The sequence below is a fragment of the Leuciscus leuciscus genome (genome assembly GCF_965113295.1).
Source record: "Leuciscus leuciscus genome assembly, chromosome: 18".
In the NCBI taxonomy this organism is placed as follows: Eukaryota; Metazoa; Chordata; class Actinopteri; order Cypriniformes; family Leuciscidae; genus Leuciscus; species Leuciscus leuciscus.
The window spans coordinates 10030272-10053507 of NC_138742.1; the positions used below are offsets into that span (position 1 = coordinate 10030272).

Consider the following 23236-nt stretch of genomic DNA (forward strand, 5'->3'; position numbering starts at 1 on the left):
TGTAGTGGATACAATGCAGGGTGTGTAACTGGAACAATCTAGGGTTGGGTTCTGGAAATAAAAATCCCATTCTTTTTTTTCATAGAGAAATCAATTTTAACGATTATATACAAACCTTTTGAGACAGACGTACCATAAGACTGGAGGTTATTAATCAATGGTATGTGGTTCTGTTGAAGCCATAATTCAGAGTAATTTTAACGTAATCTAAAAAAACAATCATATTTAATATTTAATTTTTAGGTGAAGAACTACACTACCCATGAATCCTAAAGAGAAAGCAATCCCATGACAATTGACATAATCAAGCCAGTATTCCTACATTCTTCACTCTCTTATTTGTATATACACATACAATACCATTACATTTTTAGGGCTGATAAGATTGTTTTTTATGTTTTTGAAAGAAGTCTCAACTAAGCTGCATTTATTTGATAGAGTAAAAACAGTGATGTTGTGAAATATTATAACAATTTAAAATAGCTGTTTTGTATGTTATTACATTTTAAAATATAGCCTACAGTATATATATATATATATATATATATATATATATATATATATATATATATATATATAAAAAGCTATTTTAAATTACTGTGATGGTAAATCTGAATTCTCAGCATCCATTACTTCAATATTCAGTGTCACATAATCCTTCATCTATGCTGATTTGAAATATATTGTTATACTTATGATAAATTACTAAAAATCAATTATGAATAATAAATCAGTTTTACTTGTACTATTGTTTTTAATTCAAGTATGTCATTTGCAGTGCTTCATTGGATTGTTGTTCATTGCCTCATAGAAGACATTAGTTTTGAACACTTGTCTTTTTCTGATTTTCATGCATTGTATATGTATATGCTGATTTTTTTTGCTTCAAAACAGTTAATGTTGTGAGTATTCTCAGAGGTGATTGCTTTGGTTCATGGCTAAGAGCTAAAGCATTATTATCATTTTTTTTTTAATCCTTATGAAGAAAATGAATGGGAAAAATGGGAACCAATGACACTGAAAAAGTGGCTAGTCTCTGTTGTGCTCTATTGACTAGTTAGCGTCAACACCTTCATCCCTACTGGTGGATATCTTACTACACCATTATGTTGTCAAAAAGCATGTTTAATGGCCTTATAAAGTAACTGCTTTTGTTCAATCCACACAAATATTTAATTATATTAGATGCTTTATTTGGAGGGCTCTTAAAAGCATCAAATGGAAATTTTTTGACAAGTGATCAGTCACATGTTTCTGGAAGCGAGTACCCATGAAACAAAGATGGCATCCTCTAGGCTGCGTACTTCAAGGGGGCCATGAGCCCTCCCTCTGATGACTGCAGCTGAGCTGAATGGGAACCGTATCAGATAACTTTGTGTATTATGGACCTCCTTGGTTTATTCCCCATAATGAGCAAGCCAAGAGCCATCAGCACTGTGCCCTTGAGCAGGGCACTTAACCTCAGGTTTCTCCAAGGGAATTGTCCCAATAATAAAATCATGCCATCATTCTATTGCAACATCTCACAGGCTTGTTCATTTGGTAATAAATAAAGATTATATTCTATTCTAAGACAAAATCTGCTCATCACGAATGCACTTATTTTCTTTGGCAGTCTGTTTGACAGCTATTACAGTGAGACTTATGTGCCAAACTTATCCTTCATTCAGCATGTGCCACGGCAGGGATTCTTCCCTCTTGGATCGAACCACGTTTTCATGAACGTTAGGGCTCAGAAACATGAGACATCATATTTGTTAGGGGTATAACAGAGTCGTTGCTCAATTAGGAAACGTTTTGATGCCGCCCAAAATAAATCAATAAAGTTATAAGCAATTGTGTGTTGAAGGTTTGCTGTTCGTCTTCAGGAGCTCTAAGTAGAAAGCTGTCAGTCACACTCCTGACCTTCACATCCATAACATGACCTCAGAGGCCTGGAATCAGAGACATATGATCACCACGTTCTGAACGCAGAGTCGAGAGGTCATTTGAGAACCTGTTATTAGCTCTGAGCTAAGGGTGAAGGAAACATGTAGTGTTCGCAGTCACGCTGAGACTTCAGCCAATGATCAAATTTACTTTTGATATTTCTTACAATATATGCACTGGGGCTGTTTCTCTCTGCAAGAAAAGTTTCAAGGATTTTACACGATCCCGGCGCAGGTGCTGATAAGCTCTTTGGAATGTGTTGACACTAATCCCATTTCAGTTTAAGGTATTAAACCATCTTATAAGTTTTGATTTATCTGTTCCCCGCTAAGACCTCGTTAACATGTGCGAAGCTACTGCATTTCAGGAAAGGTTAGGGGTCATGTGTTTCTTGGAACTCTAGTTGATTCCCGCTGTTGGAGTCTCTTCATGTTAGTGAAGTACACTAGAGATTAAACATATGTACTTATGGGTTTTACTAAAGGCTTCACTGCCTTGTAATTTTTGTGGAAACCGGCCCTGTTTACTTGTTACTGTGATTTCTTTTGATGTGACAGTTTTATGGGGTATGTTTGAGGTGATTTGCTTGGAGGAAGCAATTAGCCATCTTTTCCTTCTTTAGAAGTGGGAAGACGCCACTTGTCAACATTTGAATTAATGACTTTGATGGGCATTTATGGGTTTTGAAATGCTATAGAATGTACAGTATGCCTGCAATATGTTTCCTTTTGAATTGTCGCTGAGCACAGAGCGTTAGGTTGTCAAACAAACTGATTGATACAGAATCAGTGCGCTTTTCCAGGCATAACATTCCTTCATTTTAGCTCCTTTTCTTTTGCTTTGAAGTTTGAGATGAAGTGGAGAACAGCTGGGACGTCTGAAGCCAAAGGAAGAGTGTGGGAGGTGGTGTAATGTGAAAGTTAAGCATTGTGGGTAAGTGTTTGTGTGTGTGTGTGTGTGACAGGTGTCCACTGTGTCTCGCTGGAAAGGGACAGTGGCTATATTTAGCACCTCTGACAAGTTTCCACCACTCCTGTCAGGCAACAGCATACCCATAATTACAGCGTATCTGTGTGTGTGCGTTTGTTTCTGTTTTACTGCGTTTTATTCCGGTATTTAATGTCAGAGGTCCATAAGAGGCATTGTGGGAGTTCTTGTTATGTGTGTAATTCATCCACCGACACATTATTTTGCTCTATTTTTGATCAACATGCAAACCCTGCAATCCAACTGTTCTTTTAATTACTAAAACACAGTTTCTCCTCAATAACCTTTATGTGGCTTATTTCTATTTAGCCACAGAGGCACATGTTCTGCTGTACTTTACTTCCACCTAGTGGACCACTGTAACATCACACAGGAAGCAGAAACATATTTAGGTCATTCTCAGATAGAGAATGTTATGGAATAGCATACTACCATACTATACCTACCATTCCTGTATGCCTACCATGCTCTCAGTATGCACATTTTCTGTATGCATAGAATACATGCACTACTACATAAAGCTATTAAAAATAGTTTTCATTAAATAAAGCTGAAATAAAATAAAATATAAAATATTAGATGAAAAACGTACACTTAAAAAAACGTAAATGAAAACGTGAAATGTTGCATTGGCAACTAACTAAAAACAAGTTACTAAAATTACTAAAACTGGAATAAAGATAAATAGAATTTTTTTTTTATAAATGACAAAAACACAACAAAAGTACAAGAACTTAACTAAAAAATAAATATTTATTAAGCTAATTAAAATATTTATATTAATATATAAACATACACTGGCTCTATACTTTAGTCTTTACTGTACTGTAGTCTGTAGTCATTTCATTTCCAATGTGATGAAAGAACCTAAAGTAATTGTACTTTTTTTCCCTCTCATTATTTGATGTGACAGCCAAAAATAAAGATATTTTTTATAAATATGAACTGGCAAAATACCCATTTAATTTCCCAGAAGTTAATGTCACACACATGGAACATGATTAATTCATGTGACATAATTTAACGTGCTATTCTTTGAAACATTAACTATACTGTACTTACTGTTTTTGAAGCGTATACTGTGCAGTATTCAGTGAGCTAGTATTCCATTCCGAACACATCCTATGATCCTTAATCAATGTTGTATTTGATTCTGGAACCGTCTGGCATCTTCATCTTGTTCCTGTAACAATAAATGACAACATTTGCTGACAACAATTTAAATAAGAATGTCATTGCATAATACTGTTATGAAATATATATAAACAAATACTGAAAATATGCTTATGTAACAGCCCTTTGAGATGATGTGAAACCAACAGAATTACTGCAGGGTAAATTCATTGTAAAGTGACCCAGTCAGTCAAAATCATGCTGTGCTCTAACACTATTTGCATAATTACGGCACCAAATTAGGTCTAAAAGCCTTTTTCAAAACCTGTGCCTGCAAACACTGTCATTTCAAATTTGGTGGCAGTGAAGTGATAGTGATATGTGTATGGAAACCGTTTAACTGGATGTTCTTTGAAGGGAGAGGAGCATGGTTTTCCCTGTCAACACCATCTTCTCAGGGGCAGATTTGGTCAGACAGGAGGGGGGTGTTCTAAACTGCCAGCCGGATGAAATTTAAGACACTCTCCGAGCCACCCCCCATCTGTGACTCCTCCAATCCGACTGCATGTTGTTATTCTCTGTGCCCTTTAAGATTTATGCTGGTCACTTACGACTTTCCTTCGCTTTGCGACATTGTGATAGGTAAGACTATCAGTGTGTTAGATTTGCATGGACAAATCTGTGCTGTATTTACACCGTAGCAGCAGAATTTGGGATTGGGTTTGTGTTATCAGCTTCCCATATCATTATATGGACCATTCATACATCCAGTTATAAGTTGTCTGCCTGGTGTGCAACTTTTCATGACCTTTGGAAGTTAGATGCATGCGTGGACACTTGCAATGTGGGCAAATACAAGGTAGAGAAGTCAAATTATTACATACTCAACTCTAGAAGTAGACAGTACTTTTAATCTCTCATCCCTTAAAAATGAAGTTGCAGTGCAAATTTAATATAAGAATTATCGATCAAAGTTTACACACTAAATAAAATAACTGTATACATAAAATGTTACATGCGAAAGGTATAACAACATCAGCTAGTTTCATTCGATTTGGGTTTTGACTAGAGTGTTGACAACTGGTGTTGTTTCGTTTTTGAATGAATCATTTAAGTGAACAAAGCATTCCGGTTCGAACGAATCATTCATGTTTTCCGTTCACTGAAGCAAGTGACCGATTTCCTCCAAGTGAGAACGAAGCTCGTTCGTGAATAACTGATCTATATAAACGTCATTTATATAGATCAGTGTTAATATACCCTAAAAAATGTGTAGCCTAGTATGTTATAATATTCTATTCAAGTCTGCAAGTCAGCGTCGTTCAAAACAAGGAGAGAAATAAGAGTGCGGAAGAATTATGAATGTAAACATGTACATAAAAAATAGGTAGAATATATTGAAAAACAAAATTAAACTACTAAATGTATTTATACTGTTAGCTGTATATAAATTGGGGGAAAATCTTTATGCGTCATTAAGGATTTGAACGACACGTGTTAAGCGAATCGGTTAAATGAACGATTCGATTCACTCACCCTTTATTTTCGCTTGTCACCACCTACTGGCATAAATTAGCAATGTAATCTACAGAAAATATCACTGAACGAATTAATGAATACATCTGAATAAATATTTTAGTGAATGGGGTTAAAAGATTCGAGTCACTAAATAAAAAAATCCAAACCACTAGCTACTGACGACAGAAGCACACATGCGTAGATAAAAAAAAAAAACCCGCTTTAATTAAAATAGTGAAGTAAGTTAACGTTAGAAGTTTCACCGACTTGAAAGATAGCACCTCAGGCTCAAACTATGTCTGAACATATTAAAACATTAACATTAGTTGATACCTGCCATGGATTGAATACATCCTGGTTCTTTCTCGGTCGAATCGCCAAATACTGTACGACATAACGAATTAATATTAATTTCATCATGCAGACGTTACTTTGAAACCTTCTAGGCGCGTCCCCTCACGTGACTAATAAATATTCATGAGCCAAGCTTTCTCTGTAGTACTATTGGTGTACTCGTTTCCTATCGAGGAAGTTATCATTTCGAGTAGTGATTCAACGCGCTTAAGCATTTACAGTGAATAATATCATTATCGATAGCGAAGCTTCATATAATGTGATGAACATAAACACAAACGAAGGGCTAATTTGAGACGGTAGGCTGTTCTTTACGTGGATTTCTATTGCTGATGTGGAGCACAACCTATCAACCGTGTGTAACCTATCATTGCTTTCATCTGTCATTGTCAATATCATGAGTCGATAGCATTTAGCTTCGATCCATATACGTGTGAGATACATTTGTTTGTTAGAGGAACGGTTGTTGTGAGATTTGAACAATCAGTCAGATTGAGAAGCTTCAGTGATACATCTGTGGGAATGTGCGACTTGATATTGCTATGGCAACGTGTCATCAGTGCTTATGGACCAAAACATGAGCATCATCATCGGTGTGATTAAATATCGAAGTGATACAAACCTTTCAGATCAGACTGTTGATACATTGATTGTGGATCATTATAGTGGTAGCTGCTAACAAGTTCTGTTTAAAAGTAGCCCGAAAAAGCTATCTTCCAAAATACTGATTAACATTATTAACGCTAATGCAGCAATATTTATGCAGCTTTACCGTTTATTATGCTTTATATTCAAACTCACTTACAGATAAATCACTAAAATACACGTTAAGCTACTCAGATTGTACAGTGGGGTTCAAGAATATGCAGCCACATTGAAAATCTGGGATGAGCAATGTAAATGAAATATGTAATTAACGTTAAAGAGAAAATTTTGAACACAAGAAAAAAAAAAAAAGAAAAAAAAATTACACACACACAAATCAAACCTGGTTGGGCAAGTTCTGGTTTTTACTAAGATATAAACATCTATTTAATATTAGTACATATTTATACTATTATATTTTAGCAACATATTTCATGTCACATTCAATTTTATTTAATGATTTTCTTTACATAAATAATGCTACAAATGTATTATTAGAATTACATTATAGAATCAGAATTAACAACAACAATGTTCATCATCAAATATTTAAAAGGATAGTTCACCCAAAAATGAAAATGTTGTTATTTACTTACCCTCAAGTTGTTCCAAACCTGTATGAGTTTCTATGTTCTGCTGAACATAAAGGAAGATATTTTGAAGAATGTTGGTAACTAGACAGTTGACGGTAGCCATTGACTTTTATAGTAGGAAAAAAATACTATGGAAGTCAAAGGGGGCCTGAAACTGTCTGGTTACCGACATTCTTCAAAATATCTTCCTTTGTGTTCAACAGAACAAAGAAACTCATACAGGTTTGGAACAACTTGAGGATGAGAAAATGATTACAGATATTTTCATTTTTGGGTGAAATATCCCCTTAAATTTGTTCAGCTTTTCACTCAAAATTATTTTTCTGATTTTATTATCACGTAATGAATACATTTGTGTTAAATTTGGAAATTTTGACTTATGAATCCCAACTGTCTGTTTTGGCCTAAATTAAATGTTTCATTGTATTTGACTTTGACTGTGTGATGGACTTCCTGTTTCTCAGAGGGAGCGGACCGGAGACTCCACCATGCCAGGAGACGAAGTTCGACAGAGGAAAGGAGGTGGCCGCAAGAAGTCCAAAAAGGGGAAAGGGAAGGGGCAGGGTGCTTTGGATCGGGCTGGCAGTCTAGATGAGCAAAATGACCTGCTGTTGCCGCCTCCCATCATACCACCTAAAAAGCCTATGGAGGAGAGGATCAAAACCGCCCAGGCTAAGATAGAGGATGAGTCGTCCATTTCTATCTGCCTGCAGGTGCTGATCCCATACCTGCTGGCTGGGATGGGGATGGTGATGGCAGGTATGGTGCTGGACAGTGTGCAGGTAAGAGACTTTTGAAGAACTTTCTGCCACTTTACATAACGTTTTATCGCCTGACATGTCTTTGCAACAGTTTGAGGTTGATGCTATAGCAATTAATGTGCCCACTTTAATTATCCAGCATGTCAAGTGCTGATATTTATGGTCCTCACTTACAGGAAGCAGAGTGTGAGGCAAATTAATGTGGTCATTAAAATTCATTCGGAAGGAGAGAGACCGGACAAAACACTCCTATCATGAAGCATTAAAGCAATAGTTCACCCAAAAATGTTGTCAATTTGAAGTCACTTCAAATGGGAAAATTGTCAAGCTCTAAAAAGAACAAAAAGACGTAATGAAAGTCTCTAAAAAATGGAATGAACCAAAACATTTATTGAACGAAATGTGCATTTCATGATACAGATGGATCCTTTCATTAGGCATCCCTCAAAAGAGAAATAAACTCAGATCTCAGAGGAAAAAAGTCCAAATTGTGTGATGTGAACTCAAACTTCCAAGAAAAAAAAGTCAGAATTGCAAGATGTAACCCCAGAATTCAGAGACAAAAAGATGATTATTGCGAGACGTAGGCTAATTCAGAGTTCTGAGAAAAAAGTCAGAATTGTGAGATATGAATTCAGAATTGCGATTTATTAATCTTGATTTCTCACAACTTGCACGACGCGTAGCTTTGCACTGAAGACCAACGGCTAAGGTCAGGATTTTCCTTAAATAAAACACAACATTTTTCTATCGTATACTCCCAGAACACTTGGAATATGACGTGTGTCACATGGGTTCATTCTGTGATATTTTTTGTCTCTTTTAAAAAGCTTGAAGCTGGTCGCTATTCACTGCTATTACATGGAGGAGACATTTTAAAAAAATATTTATGACTTAATTTTCATTTTAGAGTGAACTATCCCTTTAAATCAAAATTGAGAGATTGCGAAAAATAAAGTCAGAATTATTAGATAAAAAGTCCACATGAGAGCGAGTAAATATTGACAAAAAAGATTCTTTTAAAGAACGCCTGCCTAATAATCGTTGTTTCAAGAGATGCTGTGTCCTGATGGTGTTTAATGAATGCGTTCAGAGGTGTGTGTTGGTGATGTGGGTCTGGATTTGCTGCGTCACTGTGCTTGCTCACGACCGAGCTGGGGTTGTTTTTAGCTGAATCATGCCCCTCGTCCCAACGTGTCCTCTACGCGCTAGCAAGCGGTAGAGTGGTGAGTAATCGAACAACGCTGCTTTTACAACCCCATGGGTTCTCAATCTGTCTCTTTGTCTCTCATACACACACTTGTTCTATCTCGCTCTCCTCCTTCGTCTTTCCCCTCTCTCGTCCGGCTGCCAAGCACTCAGCCCTTTCATAGCTGATAAGACAGGTTCAGTTATACGTCAGAGGAGACATTAGCAGAGAGCAGGACAGGGGGACAGATGCAAGACCGAGCATCTGAGTCTGATGAAATGGTTGATAGGAAGTAATAAGGCTCGTGACTAGTGACTGTTTAAAGGCCTTATGCACCGGTGAGGAGGGGGTGAAGAGGAACGAGTGGGAAAAAGCCTCAACATGTGTTTCTGTCACATTCTGGACCTGTTAGACCAGGCCTGGTGACGGAGACGTCGAGCCAGACAGGACTGTTTGTCTTGTGAGTCACGACTCCTGTGGCAGAGAGAAGATGCGCTCTGGAGATCGTAGCGCTCGTGTACATGGACGTTCCAGCGACCTGCGAGTGCAAAAAGTGGCGGCTTGGGAATTATTGTAAGAGTCCTCTAGAGACGACTCTCATCAGGCATATGACGAGTCTTGAAGTTTGGATTTTGATGCTCAGAGAACCAACTCAGGAGAAGGAGACTTTTGAATGTGAAGATTCCTGTTGGATTTGATAGAACTGAAATATACATCAGCCAACTTGTTGGGCCTTTGCTATCGTGGGACAATCTGAAGATACTAAATTGCCTCATTGTTTAATCTCTCTGAGTCAGCATATTATTTTTCTTCTTCCTAACCTAGATCATATTCTTGCCTGTTTGTCTTGAGCTTCTTATTTTTGGTTTTCGAGACATTGTGAAAGGAACGTTCAGCTATCTTGGAGAGTGTTAAAAGCTTCCAGGAACCCTCGTTGAACCTTCCGGTTACGTTGGGGAATGGGGTAACAGAGATGGTGGTCACTCAGTTAGAGCTGGAGCTCTGTTATCAGGGGACGAAGCTCAGAGGTTTCACCTGCAAGCTCACCCGTTCGGCTCATGGCTTTCTGCCGGAGAGCTCGTACATCATCGCTGCGCAGGTCTTCCTGCCGTATCTGCTGGGCGGCCTGGGGATGGTGGCGGCCGGTATCGTCATGGACATTATCCAAGTATGAGCAATTTAATCTAGATTTGCCATATTTCTTGGTTGATATGTTATTGAAATTGCATTTTTACAAACTGTAAGTAATGCTGTTTTCCAAAAGTATTGATAAATGTTGGCGATACCATGGTTCAGTGGTGGGATTAGATGTACAGTAATACCATTATACTTTGATATATCTCACCAGTATAAAAAAGTACCTTTTTTTTGGACATGTACCATGGTAGTGCTATGACTTTGTGCCTTGGAGTACCATGTAAATACCATGGGAGTCCTACAGTAGTTTTATAAAGGCATGATACTACCATATTCATATACCATCTTCATGTTACTTCAAGAATACCATGATATACTAGCCTGGTAATACCAGACTCTGCTACTTCACTTTGCTTCGTATACAGAGTCTGGAATAGCATAATAGAGAAGTGTTTTCTCTCTCGCGGGGGGGGCGCTTGTCTGAAGTTTAAAATCATTGGTTACCCGTAAGCCAATCACATAACGTTTGGTTATGGCGTGTGTTATGCGCATGCTCAGCCGCATCTAACTTCCACTGTAAACGCATGTATGATGCAAAAACTAAACCATAGAGCGAAATACCGGAGTGAACATGGCTGTGAATGACTTTTGGAGATTATGTGAAGTAAATCTACGCATCCACGGTACAATCAGCGTCTACGTCACGGCTCTCAGCCCGCCCTCTGTTCGTTGATTGGCCGGCTGTTTTCAGGCCGGTGGAAAACTGAAAGATAGGCTGCTATCTCAGACTGACTACAGGAGCGAAATGAAATTAGCGGAAGTAGGAAGTCTGACGTAGTCAGGCTAATGATATACATGCCTAAAAATCATATTTCCATTGTAGCATGTCCCTAAAATCATAATACCATGGTACTTTTCTACTTTTTTGGTGTTTTCTTAGTTAGTGGGTAAATGTTGAAGCATATAGATATTGAAGTTTAAAGAAATAAGCCAGATTAATAAATATATTAAGAATAATAAGAGAGGTAAAATCACTGTGATTCATGGCTTTAACTGGTTTTAATGATTTAATAACATGACAGCATAAATAAAACAAAATTGTATCATACTTTATTAATAACTTATCTCAAATACATTGATTAATTTATCAATTTATTAAAAAAACTGGTTCACTTAATATTTGCAAATTTTCTGCTTAATTCATCGCTAAAACCTTATTTCCTTCCTTTCTGAAAGCATTTCAAATACAAATGAGATTTTTTTTTATTGTTAATCAAAACTAAAATATTTTTTTCCCTAAAAATAGTTGAAATAAAATAAAAGATAAATATTAGATGAAATATTTAAACCAAAAAAAAACAAATAAAAATAAAATAAATTACATTTAAGTAGTAATATTACTACAACTAAAACTGAAATAGATTTAAATTAAAACTGAATAGAAATGAATGAAAAAAAATGCACATAACAAAATGACAAAAACATTTTTTTTAATTAAAACTGAAAGTCTAAAAATAAAAGCTAATTCAAAATGTGAATAAATTCTATAATAGTATATAAATAATAAAAAAATAACACTGCTTTTGTATGTTCCATTACTGCACCTTTACATTAGACATGTAGAAAAATGTATGTAGATCTAAAGCTACTGCATTCTAACGCAAACTATCCCCTAGTTAATGTACTTAATGTTATAAATATATATACAGTATGCCGTTATCTCATGGAATATCAGCACACTTCGCAAGCACATGCTAGCTTGCAGTAACAGCTCCTCGTGTCCCTCATGTCCTCCAGCAGTTGGCATGGACTGTGTTGTGTGTCTATTAATTGAATTCTCATGGGGGCAGGTGAGATAGACAGGGTGAGAGAATGAGAGCTTGTTTGTAGAGGACTGAGAGAGAAATAGAAGGAGAAGTGGGCTAGATCCCAAGACGGGCCTGTGACGTGACACCGGTCTCTCGAAACAGCCTGCACTGTGCGTGTGGTAAAAATACCATCCCCTGGCTGACTGGCTGGCTGGCTGGCACCGGCCTCTTATCTGTTCATTTAAACATTACGGCTATTTTTAACTGCATGATGAGTGGGCTTGTGAAGAGAGGAGCGCTCAACTCGTATGCTGACACGTACTAAATATAAACGCACAGCACAAGAAGCCATTCATGTTCAATGAGTCACTTCGACTCTTTTGTCAGCATGCTCATTATGAGATGATATTTATGATTTTGCTGATGACTAGTTTGTGTTTTGACTGTAAGAATCAGAATAAAGAGCTGAAACTGACACCTACTCGGATTAATCTGATAATATCTTTCATTAAGACGTCACTCAGTTTAAAAATATTGACTGATGGTCACATTAGCCGTGATGTGGGAAAGCCAATGCACCATTCTGTGAAAAGTATCTGTTTAGCTTGAAAAGGTCAGTATCTATGGACCTCAGGGCAGGGCTTTAGTGTGACAGTGTGACTTAAATGGATAATTATTATTATTTTACTGTGTACCTTTTTATGTCTGCACCAGTGTTGTTGTGTTTGTTGTCCCTTTGAATTATGTAGCGATTATTGAAAGCGATTTAAATTTTAAATGCAGTTTCAACTGTGTGAATTTTCTAGTGTCAGAAGGTTTTATTTAATTATTTTTGCATATTGAAACATATTTTTGCATTGTGGTGTTATTTCTTTTATTTTTTTATTTTTTGTATTAAGCACATTCAATCCCTCACCCTATTCTCTTGTTAATCCTGTCTGGACACAAGTGATTTATTTATTTTTTTATTCATTTTAAAATCTGCATTAACTACATTAATCTTAATAAATACCACCTTGATGTATTTTATAAATATATTTGACAAATAATTTTGATGAAGAACTTTAAAATTCTAAATTATCAGTATTATTTAGATATGACGCAGACATTGCTTGACAATTTTAATGAGATTACACTTTGTTGTTTTTGTTGTTGTTGTAAAACCTGAATGTGTTTGTGCCGAACACTGCTTTCTAAAATACCAGGAAAATCGCTCTTTTTTTGGTCTACTTTTTTGCCTGCTTACACATTTATCTTTTCATTTCATAAATACTGTTTTAATGGTTCCAGATCAACCTCGATATCATGGAGAACAGTATATTTTCAGTTTCAGACTGTTTGTGTAAATCTGCTCTGTGTGTGTGTGTGTGTTTCAGCATTGGGATGTGTTTAAGGTGATCACAGAGGTGTTCATCCTGGTTCCTGCTCTGGTCGGGCTCAAGGGAAACCTGGAGATGACTCTAGCATCTCGTCTCTCCACTGCTGTATGTCAAAATATTAATAATCTATCTCAAGCTGTAACCTTAGTGTTTAATGACCCTCAATTATTACATCAAAACACTTCAAGCGGTTATTTCCTTCACTGTGGTTTTGTTTCCCATCATCCTCAGGCAAACACTGGACAGATGGACGACCCCAAACAGCAGTGGCTGATGGTGACCTGTAATCTTGCTCTTATTCAGGTGGGTGAATCAGAATACACTGGAATACACTGGAAACTGGCTTTAGTACCAGTCAGAGATAAATTAGACATTACAAACATGAATTAACAGAACAAACTTTCATTAAAGATTAAACAAATAAGAATATGAACAATTACTCCGAGACTTCATTCTGCAGGAGTCCTCGTTCTTGAATACCAATGAGAACTCGTTCATTATAAAATGAATTTTTAATCTCTGTTTAATTATGAATGAAGGCATATGATCTGTGATTGTGTGGATGTCTTCCTCAGGTTCAGGCCACTGTGGTGGGCTTCCTGGCAGCTCTGGCGGCCATAGGGCTTGGGGCTCTGTCCAGAGGGGGTGTAGAGCTGGACCAGGCGGCTGTGCTGTGTGCTAGCAGTGTTACCACCGCATTCATGGCCGCGCTGTCCTTAGGTACACCACTCTTCATTCCTTCAAGATGACATGAAATCAATTTACCTTTCTTTATAAATATCAATGGTCATTTTGTTTATGAAGTATATTTTATGGAAAAAAAACAGATTTTCATAATCTAGAAGTTAAAATGTAAAGAAATTTCTGTGCCTCTAAAACCACTTTAAAAGACTGCATAGGTAGGAAAAAACTTGCATATAATAAATAAAATTACTTCACAATCCACAATACAATGGATAAAATAAAATTGCAATATTTCTATAAACCAAAATGTGTTCAAAAGTTTAAAAAAGTAAGAAGGACGCATTAAATTGATACAAATTTCAGTAAAGACTCTAACATTGTTACGAAAAATTCTATTTCAAATAAATTCTGTTCTTTTGAACTTTTGATCAATATCGACATTTATCGAAGAATCCTGATATATATTTTTTTTTTATCACTATTTCCACAAAAATATGAAGCAGTACCACTGTTTTCAACATTGAGAATAATATGAAATATTTCCTTAGTGGCAAATAAGCATATTCGAATGATTTCTGAAGGATCATGTGACACTAAAGAGTGGAGTAATGATGCTGAAAATTCTGCTTTGACAACACAGGAATAAATTATATTTTACAATACATTTAAATAGAAAACGGTTCATTTAAATTGGAATAATATTTCATGATAGGACTGTTTACTGTATTTTTGATCAAATGCAGCCTTGGTGAGTGTGTGTGTGTGTGTGTGTGTTTGCATTTGGTTCTAGTAAACCTCACTTTATGGTGACGAAATGTCCCCTCAAAAATGTCAATATCTGAAATTCTTGTCATTGTGGCGACATTCTTGGTCCCCATGAGGAAAACAGCTTATAAATCATACCAAGTGATGTTTTTGAACATCTTTCTGCGAGGGTTGTTTTCAGGGGGAAGGTTAAGGTTAGGGGATAGAATATATGGTAAAACTCTACAGTAAGTTTAATTAGTTAACATTAGTTAACTACCTTAGTTGACATAAACCAAGAATGAACAATACTTCTTCATCATTTATTAATCTCAGTTAATATTAATTTCAACATTTACTAATACGTCATTAAAATCAAAAGTTTTATTAGTTAATGCACTGTGAACTAACATGAACAGCTGTATTTTTGTGAACTAACATTAACAAAGATTAATAAATACTGTAACAAATGTTTTGCTCATTGTTAGTTCATTTTAGTTATTACATTAACTAATGTTATCTAATGAACCTTATTGTAAAGTGTTACGGAATATATAGTATAAAAATAATTATGTCTTTGGAAAGTCCCCATAAAACATGGAAACCCAACGTGTGTGTGTACAGTTGGATAATTTTGATGTCTTGAGAATACGGTTTCATGTTGTTATCACCTTTCTGGATGATGCAACATAATCTTTTTGTCTTTTTTCTTTGAATCTTTCATTGAACATTACCACTGAAATACAGTATTTGACTCGGCTGCTTTCTTAAATGTCCAGGTCTGGTGATGATTGGTGTGGTCATTGGCTCCAGGAAGGTGGGCATCAACCCTGATAATGTGGCCACCCCGATAGCAGCCAGTCTGGGAGATCTCATCACTCTTTCTCTATTGGCTGGAGTCAGCACCACATTGTTTCAGTACAGAGGTATGGGCCCATCTAGTAATTCAGTCATCGATACTGTTACGTAACCTAATAACTGCTAGTTTTAGAGCCTAGAATATTTATTTTATTCATTACAGCACATATCGTTACAAAACTGCCTAATATTTAATTCGACTATTGTTCATTATTAACAATCGTTAGATAAAAGCAGTGTGGAAAACTTTTAGGAATTTCATTTTAAATTACATTTGGTTTTATAAATAAATTAACTAAATGAAACAAAAATAAATTAATTTTAAATATCCACAAACTGATCAATATATATCGATTAAATCAAATACAAATATCACATATTTTTATATTTGAGCCTCTACTAAATGAGTGAGCTGTTTAAAGTGTACCAGAAGAGGGCAGTAGAAATGCACAAAAAAATATTACTTGAACATTTTTTTTTTTTTAGCATTGCTAAACCATTTGGTTCCCATGATTAAAGATTAAGAGTGGAAATCTCCTCCCCTTGGGAAAATCATCTCTCTGTTTTGTTTCGAGACATTAGAGATCTACAGAATGTGGTTCTGATGTCGTTTTATTCTTTAGAGCCATTAAAATCGGCATTTACTTAAATCATATAGCGCATTATCTGAAAATATGCAATTATAAGACTAGCATGTATCATCAGGGTAATCTAAAAACGTTTGTGTGTGTCCAGATGTGTGGTATTTGTCCCCCTTGGTGTGTGTCTTCTTCCTGCTGCTCATTCCTCTCTGGGTGCTCATCGCTAGACGGAGTCCTCAGATTAAAGAGGTTCTGAAGTCCGGCTGGCAGCCTGTTATAGTAGCCATGTCCATCAGCAGGTACAGCTGTGCATGCAGAGACACACTCTTCAATCAATGCGTCAGAATAGAGTGGTGCAGGTATGACATCAGAAGCTGGAATACTAATTCACAACTGGTTCCTTCGAGATTTTCCTATGGGGTTTTATGATTAACGTGTAAAATAAAGCCTGTGGTAAATATAACTTGACTATACTTTGACGTTTTTTGTCTTACAAAGTAAATTACACACACTCATAGCGAAAACGTGAATTTTGAAGCAGTTGAAGCAGAAACGTACTTTTTTAATAAGTAACTAGATACGACAGCTTGGGGTGTGAGTGTTTGCAGTGTACATTGTAGAACAAAACATCAAAGTATCGTCAAGTTATGTTTACCACAGGCTTTATTTTACTCATATATTGAAAACCCCCATAGGAAAATCTCGAAGGAACAAGAGCGAATTAGGCTTCCGGGTTCTGATGTCATACCTGAGAGATAACAAATTAAATGTAGGCCTATTCTTATATATTTAATAATGTATTCAATGTAGCAAAAAAATTGTGCCTGTAATAAAAAAATATGCACTATACACTATATACACTATGCACTTATACATTTTGCCTATACACTATGCACTCATCTGTGTAGTGAATTAATTTTATACGGTTATTTTCTCATTCAACATCGGAGTCTGATGCCAATCCCCCTCTGCTACGTAATTAAAGCTGCGACAGTTGAGTGCATGAATTGTCTAACATTCCACACTTCATTTTTTCCATTAATTTAGTGCATCATCCGTGTTTTTAAAGTGCACCTTTTCTTTTTGGAACAATTTTATTTTGCACTATTTATACTTAAAAACATAATAGAATAGTGCATAAGTATGCAAATTGGGACACACCTATGGTTCACCCAGTTATGGAAAAATCTATAAATATCAGCGATTTTTTAAAATTGAAACAGTAATGCAAATAAAAAAATCAATGTACATTTTTCTTATTATGCTCTGCTCTAGACTGTTAGTTAGAAATTGCTCTGTATAGAGTGCAAAATTAATCATAAATGTTTAATAAACTACTTAGTTTGCGAGAACGGATGGGAACCATGTTGATTAGATCTGACATAATTGTGACTTCAAATTTTTGGTATTTCTTAGAATTCGCTGAAAAAACAGATTTGTCTGATTCCCTCAGTCATTTTATTTGACAATAAAATTGTATTACTCTTCTAAAATATTGATTAATATAATTCTACTAGAATACATTGAATAGAACTAATTCAATATGTTCACTTGATTATGATTAAAATGATAATTTTTGACATTACTGAAACTAGCATATTAGTAAGCTAATATGTTCTATTCTTAGCTAATAGATTGTTAGCCGGGAAGCTATCTAGTATAATATTATTCAGTAATATGACACAGTAATATTATATTAAGTTGAATACATTTGAAATTAATAAAATAACTTTAAGGCTATTTAATTGGGCCACTTTAGAATAACTTAATTCCGTAAAGTTATGTGAGCAAATTATCTTTCTTGACCAAAAATTATATATATAAAAATAAAAGAAGTTGAAATGATTCTTGTTTTTTTTCCAATGATTAAACCATGTAAATTCAACATACTTTTCTTAGGATGTGTAACTAATTAAGTAATTATTATTTGTGGGTCAACTAATACATTTAAAATTTATGAAACTCTTCCCAACTTTAGTTTCGGAGGTCTTATTCTTGATAAGACTGTGAGCGATCCCAACTTTGAGGGCATGGCGGTCTTCACACCAGTCATAAACGGTGAGTAAATATCAAACACAAACCACACTTTGAGCAAAGACGCCTTTCACATTCTCAGATCCATTCTCAATGTACAGCAGTAGTAGTATAAAGTAACAATAAACCTGAAAAACAAGCTTAGAAACTTAATTTAAGGCCCATTTCCCTCCTCTACTCCTCATTACAGTGAAATTGATCACATCTCTCTCAGTGTTTGGAACTCAACTCGTGGATTCAGGGAGGCGATCGGCCTCTGCTGCCAAAATAAAACCTTCTCATTCCAAATCGTCGCAATAAATCAGAGCACTGGCTCTTCGCTTGCGACGTTTTATCGTACATGAAAGAAGTCAAGCATTTTGACGGGAGTGTAACTAATAGACTTAAAAACCCCAGCCGAGGCAGAGTTTGTTTGGTTTTACGTAAAATATCACTTGTGGTGATTTGTCAACTTCAGCAATCTGGTTTAGATTTCCCCTAGCTGGTTCTGTTCCTACTCAGCTGCACATGTGCTCCACCAATGTCCCGTCCCTCTCGAATCATGACTCAATACTATGTTGGCGGAAACTACACGCATCCCAATGGGAATAGAGCATGTTATGGTTGTAAAAGCGGTCTAATCCAGTAGAAGCTGTGATTCTAAAGCCGAAATTTTTTTCCAGCTCAGTCCTGAGACAAACTACTCTTAATGAGGAACACAAGGTGGCTGGGATTCAGGAAGACTAATTTGATACCTCATTACCTAGTTTGATATTGACGTCAAGGAATACCCTTGAGCTAAAATGTGGAAAAGCTGTTAATTGTCCACACAATACTCTGAAATATGCTGAAAATGTATCATTTGACAGATATCAGTGTGCATACTTCCATAGACGCATGCTGCGTTTTAACATTTGCATCTGAAATGAGGGGAATATGAGAATTGTAATGGTGTAATGGTTGGAAAGCTCTCACATTCTTTCCTTTTTGAACTTTTCAGGGGTAGGGGGGAATCTGGTGGCCATCCAGGCCAGTCGTATCTCCACCTACCTTCATTTCATGAGCGTACCTGGAGTCCTGCCCTATAAGATGAGACAGCACTGGCCCAACCCCTGTGTCACATTCTTTTCCTCAGGTGAGGTCACTTTGAAACTATTTGTGCTCCTGGGATGAATTCACTCCTTTAGATCTTTGAGATAAAGTCAGTATTTAGTAGAGTTTGCTAAGTCAAGCTTCGTACTTCAGGTTCGGCATTTGAACAAACTTGAACCCTGATATTTACACCTTACACGCATAAATCATCTGCACCATTTGTGTTACAGTTATGAATGATATCTCAAACCCTGCTGTTTGTTGAGGAGGGGTGTTCTATTCATTTTCTGAAGTGGTTGGTTACACTGTGATTTTACAACAAAAATCCCAAACACATTGAGGGAGAGGCCCGAGCCATATTTTGAGACCAGACCAGGGGCCGGTTTCACAAAAAGTTTCTTAAAGCTGGGTGCACACTGTATGATTTATAATAGTCCTTTATGACTGTTGCTTGTCAGACTGTGTGAACATGATTCCAGCTGTAAGCCATGTCACACTGTAGGATCTCAGTTGTCATTAATGTCAGACTGTACGACAGTACGCATGTTAGAAGGCATCATCAATCTGTGACACGTTCAGGGACCACGAGCAGCATTTAGATGCGGGATTAAAATGACGACAGATTTTGGCCTAGGATCAGAGGAATCTTTTAGAATTCACAAAATTTGTCACAGACGGCCAAATTGTGGCAACAATCGTACAGTGTGCAAGTTTAAAGACATTTCTTCAAATACATTTTAAGAAGTGATAACTATGACTGGTGAAAACTATCCCATAATACTACTTTTTGGGAATGCAAAAAATTCTTAACTTTATCCTTAAAGGTGCAGTAAGTGATTTATAAAAATGCTATTGTTATTTTAATTCACCAAAACAAACACGCCCCTACCCAATAGAATCACAACAGGCACCTCCCCCTAATGAGCACCTCCCCTTACTGCTGATTGGCTACAAGTGTGTTGTGGTGCTCGGTCCAATCCACTTTCAACAGTATTTCTCAGAAATCGCTCACTGCACCTTTAAGTTAGAAATAAAGAAGAAAATAGCAGTTACAAAGAGTTTTATTCTTAAGAATGTTTCGTAAATCCGTCCCCAGAATATCACTTGGAGATGAGCTTTTGAGTTGGGACCACCCATAACCCCTTTGAAAAATGTAAAAGTCTAGTTTTGATTAATGTCGATCTCGATCATTTTGAAATAATTGAAATCGCTAATGCCATTTCTCCTCAGGAGTGAACTCAAAGTCAGCGCGGGTGCTGTTCCTCCTGGTGGTTCCAGGTCATCTCTTGTTTCTTTTCGCCATTAATATGCTTCAAGGAGGTCACACTGCCATCACACCAGCATTCACCTGCTGCTACCTGAGTGCTGCTCTGCTTCAGGTGAGCCGTAGTGCTACATAAGTGTTTCATTTCTGCTCTGCCAGTGCTGGCAAAAATAATTACAAATAAAAATGTCTCAAATCACTTTTAAACCACTGAAAAGTTTAGATAAACATTGACTCTAATTGCCATTAGTTTTTTACATAAATATGAAACAAGCACTGAAAATACACCATTCTCACTGATGGGATCACTTTATTTTATATATATATATATATATATATATATATATATATATATTATTTTATTTTATTTTTATTTATTTTTTTCATCTGCAAATAAAATAGTAGTTTCAGGGAAAATGTGGAAATTGGCGTGACTGTATTCATCCTCCTCCTAATCTCCTACTTAATTATATGGATACAAATGCAATCTATTGGCATTATCAAATGGGGTCTGTTTATGAACAGACTGATTCTGGGTTTTACTTGAAAATGTAACAAATTTTTATTTTGACTCCAATTATTAATTTCAGATTGGAAATCTTTTTGAGGTATTATTAAAGGTGCTCTAAGCGATGTTGAGTGATGTCACTTCTTGTTGACGTTTAAAGTATTGTCAAACAAAACGGAGGCTAGCTCGACCTTCCCTCCTCCTCATCCGCGCACTAACCCCCCAAACCCCACCCCCAAATCCTTCTTGTCAGTTATTGGCTGGAACAGTTTGTTATGTTTCGTGGTCCAGGTTGGCCCAGTTTGTTTTTCTTGCCGTTTGTGGAGCCTGGGCTGTCTACAGAGACCGCGTTTTTTTACAGTGTGTTCAGGGGACAGGCAGCTAGCGGATGGTGAGGAGATGTTTCCTGTATGTGACAAAAAATGTTTTGGCCTAAAAAAACGTGTGACATCGCTTTAAAACCTTTAAAGGTGCTCTAAGCGATGTTGGGTGACGTCACTTCTTGTTGACGTTCGAAGAATTGTCAAACAAAACGGAGGCTAGCTCGATATTAATACAGTAATATTGTAAAATATTATTCAATTGAAGTAAATTGCTTTTTCAAATAAATTTATTCCTGTGAATTTTCAGCATCGTTAGCATAAAAAAAAAACAGTCTGTAATCTGTCTCCAGAGTCACATGATCCTTTAGAAATCATTCTAATATGCTGATTTTCTGCTCAAGAAACGATAACATGCTATAAAGTCAGAATTTTGAGATATAAACTAGCAATTCTGAGAAAAAGTCATATATATTTTTTCTGCAGAATTGGACTTTATAACTCGCAATTGCAAGTTCATATCTCACAATTTTGAGAAAAGAAGTCAGAATTGCAAGATATAAACTAGCAGTTGTATGAAAAAAAAGTCAGAATTATGAGATATAAACTTGCAAGTGTGAGAAAAGAAGTCAGAATTGCCAGTTTACATCTCAGAATTCAGATTTAAAAAAAAAAAAATTTTAGTCTCTTTCAATTCTCTTTAAAAAAATATATTTTGTGGCGGAAACAAGCGTCCATAGAAAACAGTTGTGCTGCTTAATATTTTGGTGGAACCGTGGTAAATAATTTCAGGATTCTTTGATGGATAGAAAGTTTAAAAGAACAATATTTATTTGAAAACAAAATCGATTTGTATATGTTGCACAAAAGTATTAATTATTAATAAAAGATTAAAATGTATGTTTGTCAAAAAAAATCTGTCTGTAATAAGTTAGCAGGAATTGCATGTGAAATAACTGAACGTTTAATAATGTTTTTCCTCACAGGTTGGGATCCTCATTTATACGGCGGACCTGATTGTGCGTTTGATGTGGAGGAAAGGTCTGGACCCTGATAACTTCTCCATCCCATACCTGACTGCACTGGGAGACCTGTTGGGCACGGGTTTCCTGGCCCTGTGTTTCCGTCTGGTCATGTTAGTGGAGGAGCACGGCTTATAAAATGTTAGACCCCCTCCTTCTCCAGTTACAGCTCTCTGTTCACGGGACCTTTGCCACCCAGGCTGGCTGCAGTGGCTTTGGAGATTCAAACTTTTCTGTGCGAAGCTAAAGACAGAATTTGAGCCACGTTGTTTCTGTGCTTACAGGATAGGTTGACTGGAAATATGAAGTACACTTTTGATCATTGGCAGGTATGGACTACTACCTAATGGTCTGTAACATGGTTATATTCTAGGTGTGTTGTCCTGTTGCTTCAATGATGCTACTCTCATACACACTAGTCACCTGATTACTGTATATTAAGGTCTAACTTTAGGTGCGTGTCACAAACCTTTATGTGCCACGTATACATTGAATTTGAAGTTTACAAAATATCAGACCCTGAATGACTTCAGGAGGTTTCTTTTGTCTGACGAATATTGGTTCAGGATTGATTTTAAAGAAAATAGTAAAGTATTACAACTTTTGAAAGTCATTCCTTTGCTGTTTTAGTAACTATATACAAATCATAATTGCTGCTAGATATTTATACTGGATACAACAACTCATATAGCCTACAGAGGGCCCAATGTACCTCTCAGTTTGTAATTTTTTTGCAA

The 23236-nt window shown here is 36.2% G+C and overlaps 1 protein-coding gene across 2 annotated transcripts; it reads left to right on the top strand.

The window, feature by feature from the left end:
• The first annotated feature begins 6081 nt into the window (after window positions 1-6081).
• On the top strand, window positions 6082-23201 carry LOC309481334 (solute carrier family 41 member 1). Of its 2 annotated transcripts, XM_082146223.1 has the most exons (11): window positions 6082-6200; window positions 7604-7921; window positions 13411-13518; window positions 13645-13716; window positions 13989-14133; window positions 15621-15767; window positions 16435-16579; window positions 18259-18338; window positions 19294-19428; window positions 20616-20764; window positions 22464-23201. In XM_082146223.1, exons 2-11 carry the CDS (start codon window positions 7628-7630, stop codon window positions 22635-22637), a joined length of 1449 nt encoding a protein of 482 aa, XP_082002349.1. In that variant the 5' UTR covers window positions 6082-6200; window positions 7604-7627; the 3' UTR covers window positions 22638-23201. The 2 variants fall into 2 exon arrangements, with proteins under 2 accessions (XP_082002349.1, XP_082002350.1); XM_082146224.1 differs by lacking the exons at window positions 6082-6200; window positions 7604-7921 and adding an exon at window positions 9430-10257.
• The last annotated feature ends 35 nt before the right edge of the window (window positions 23202-23236 follow it).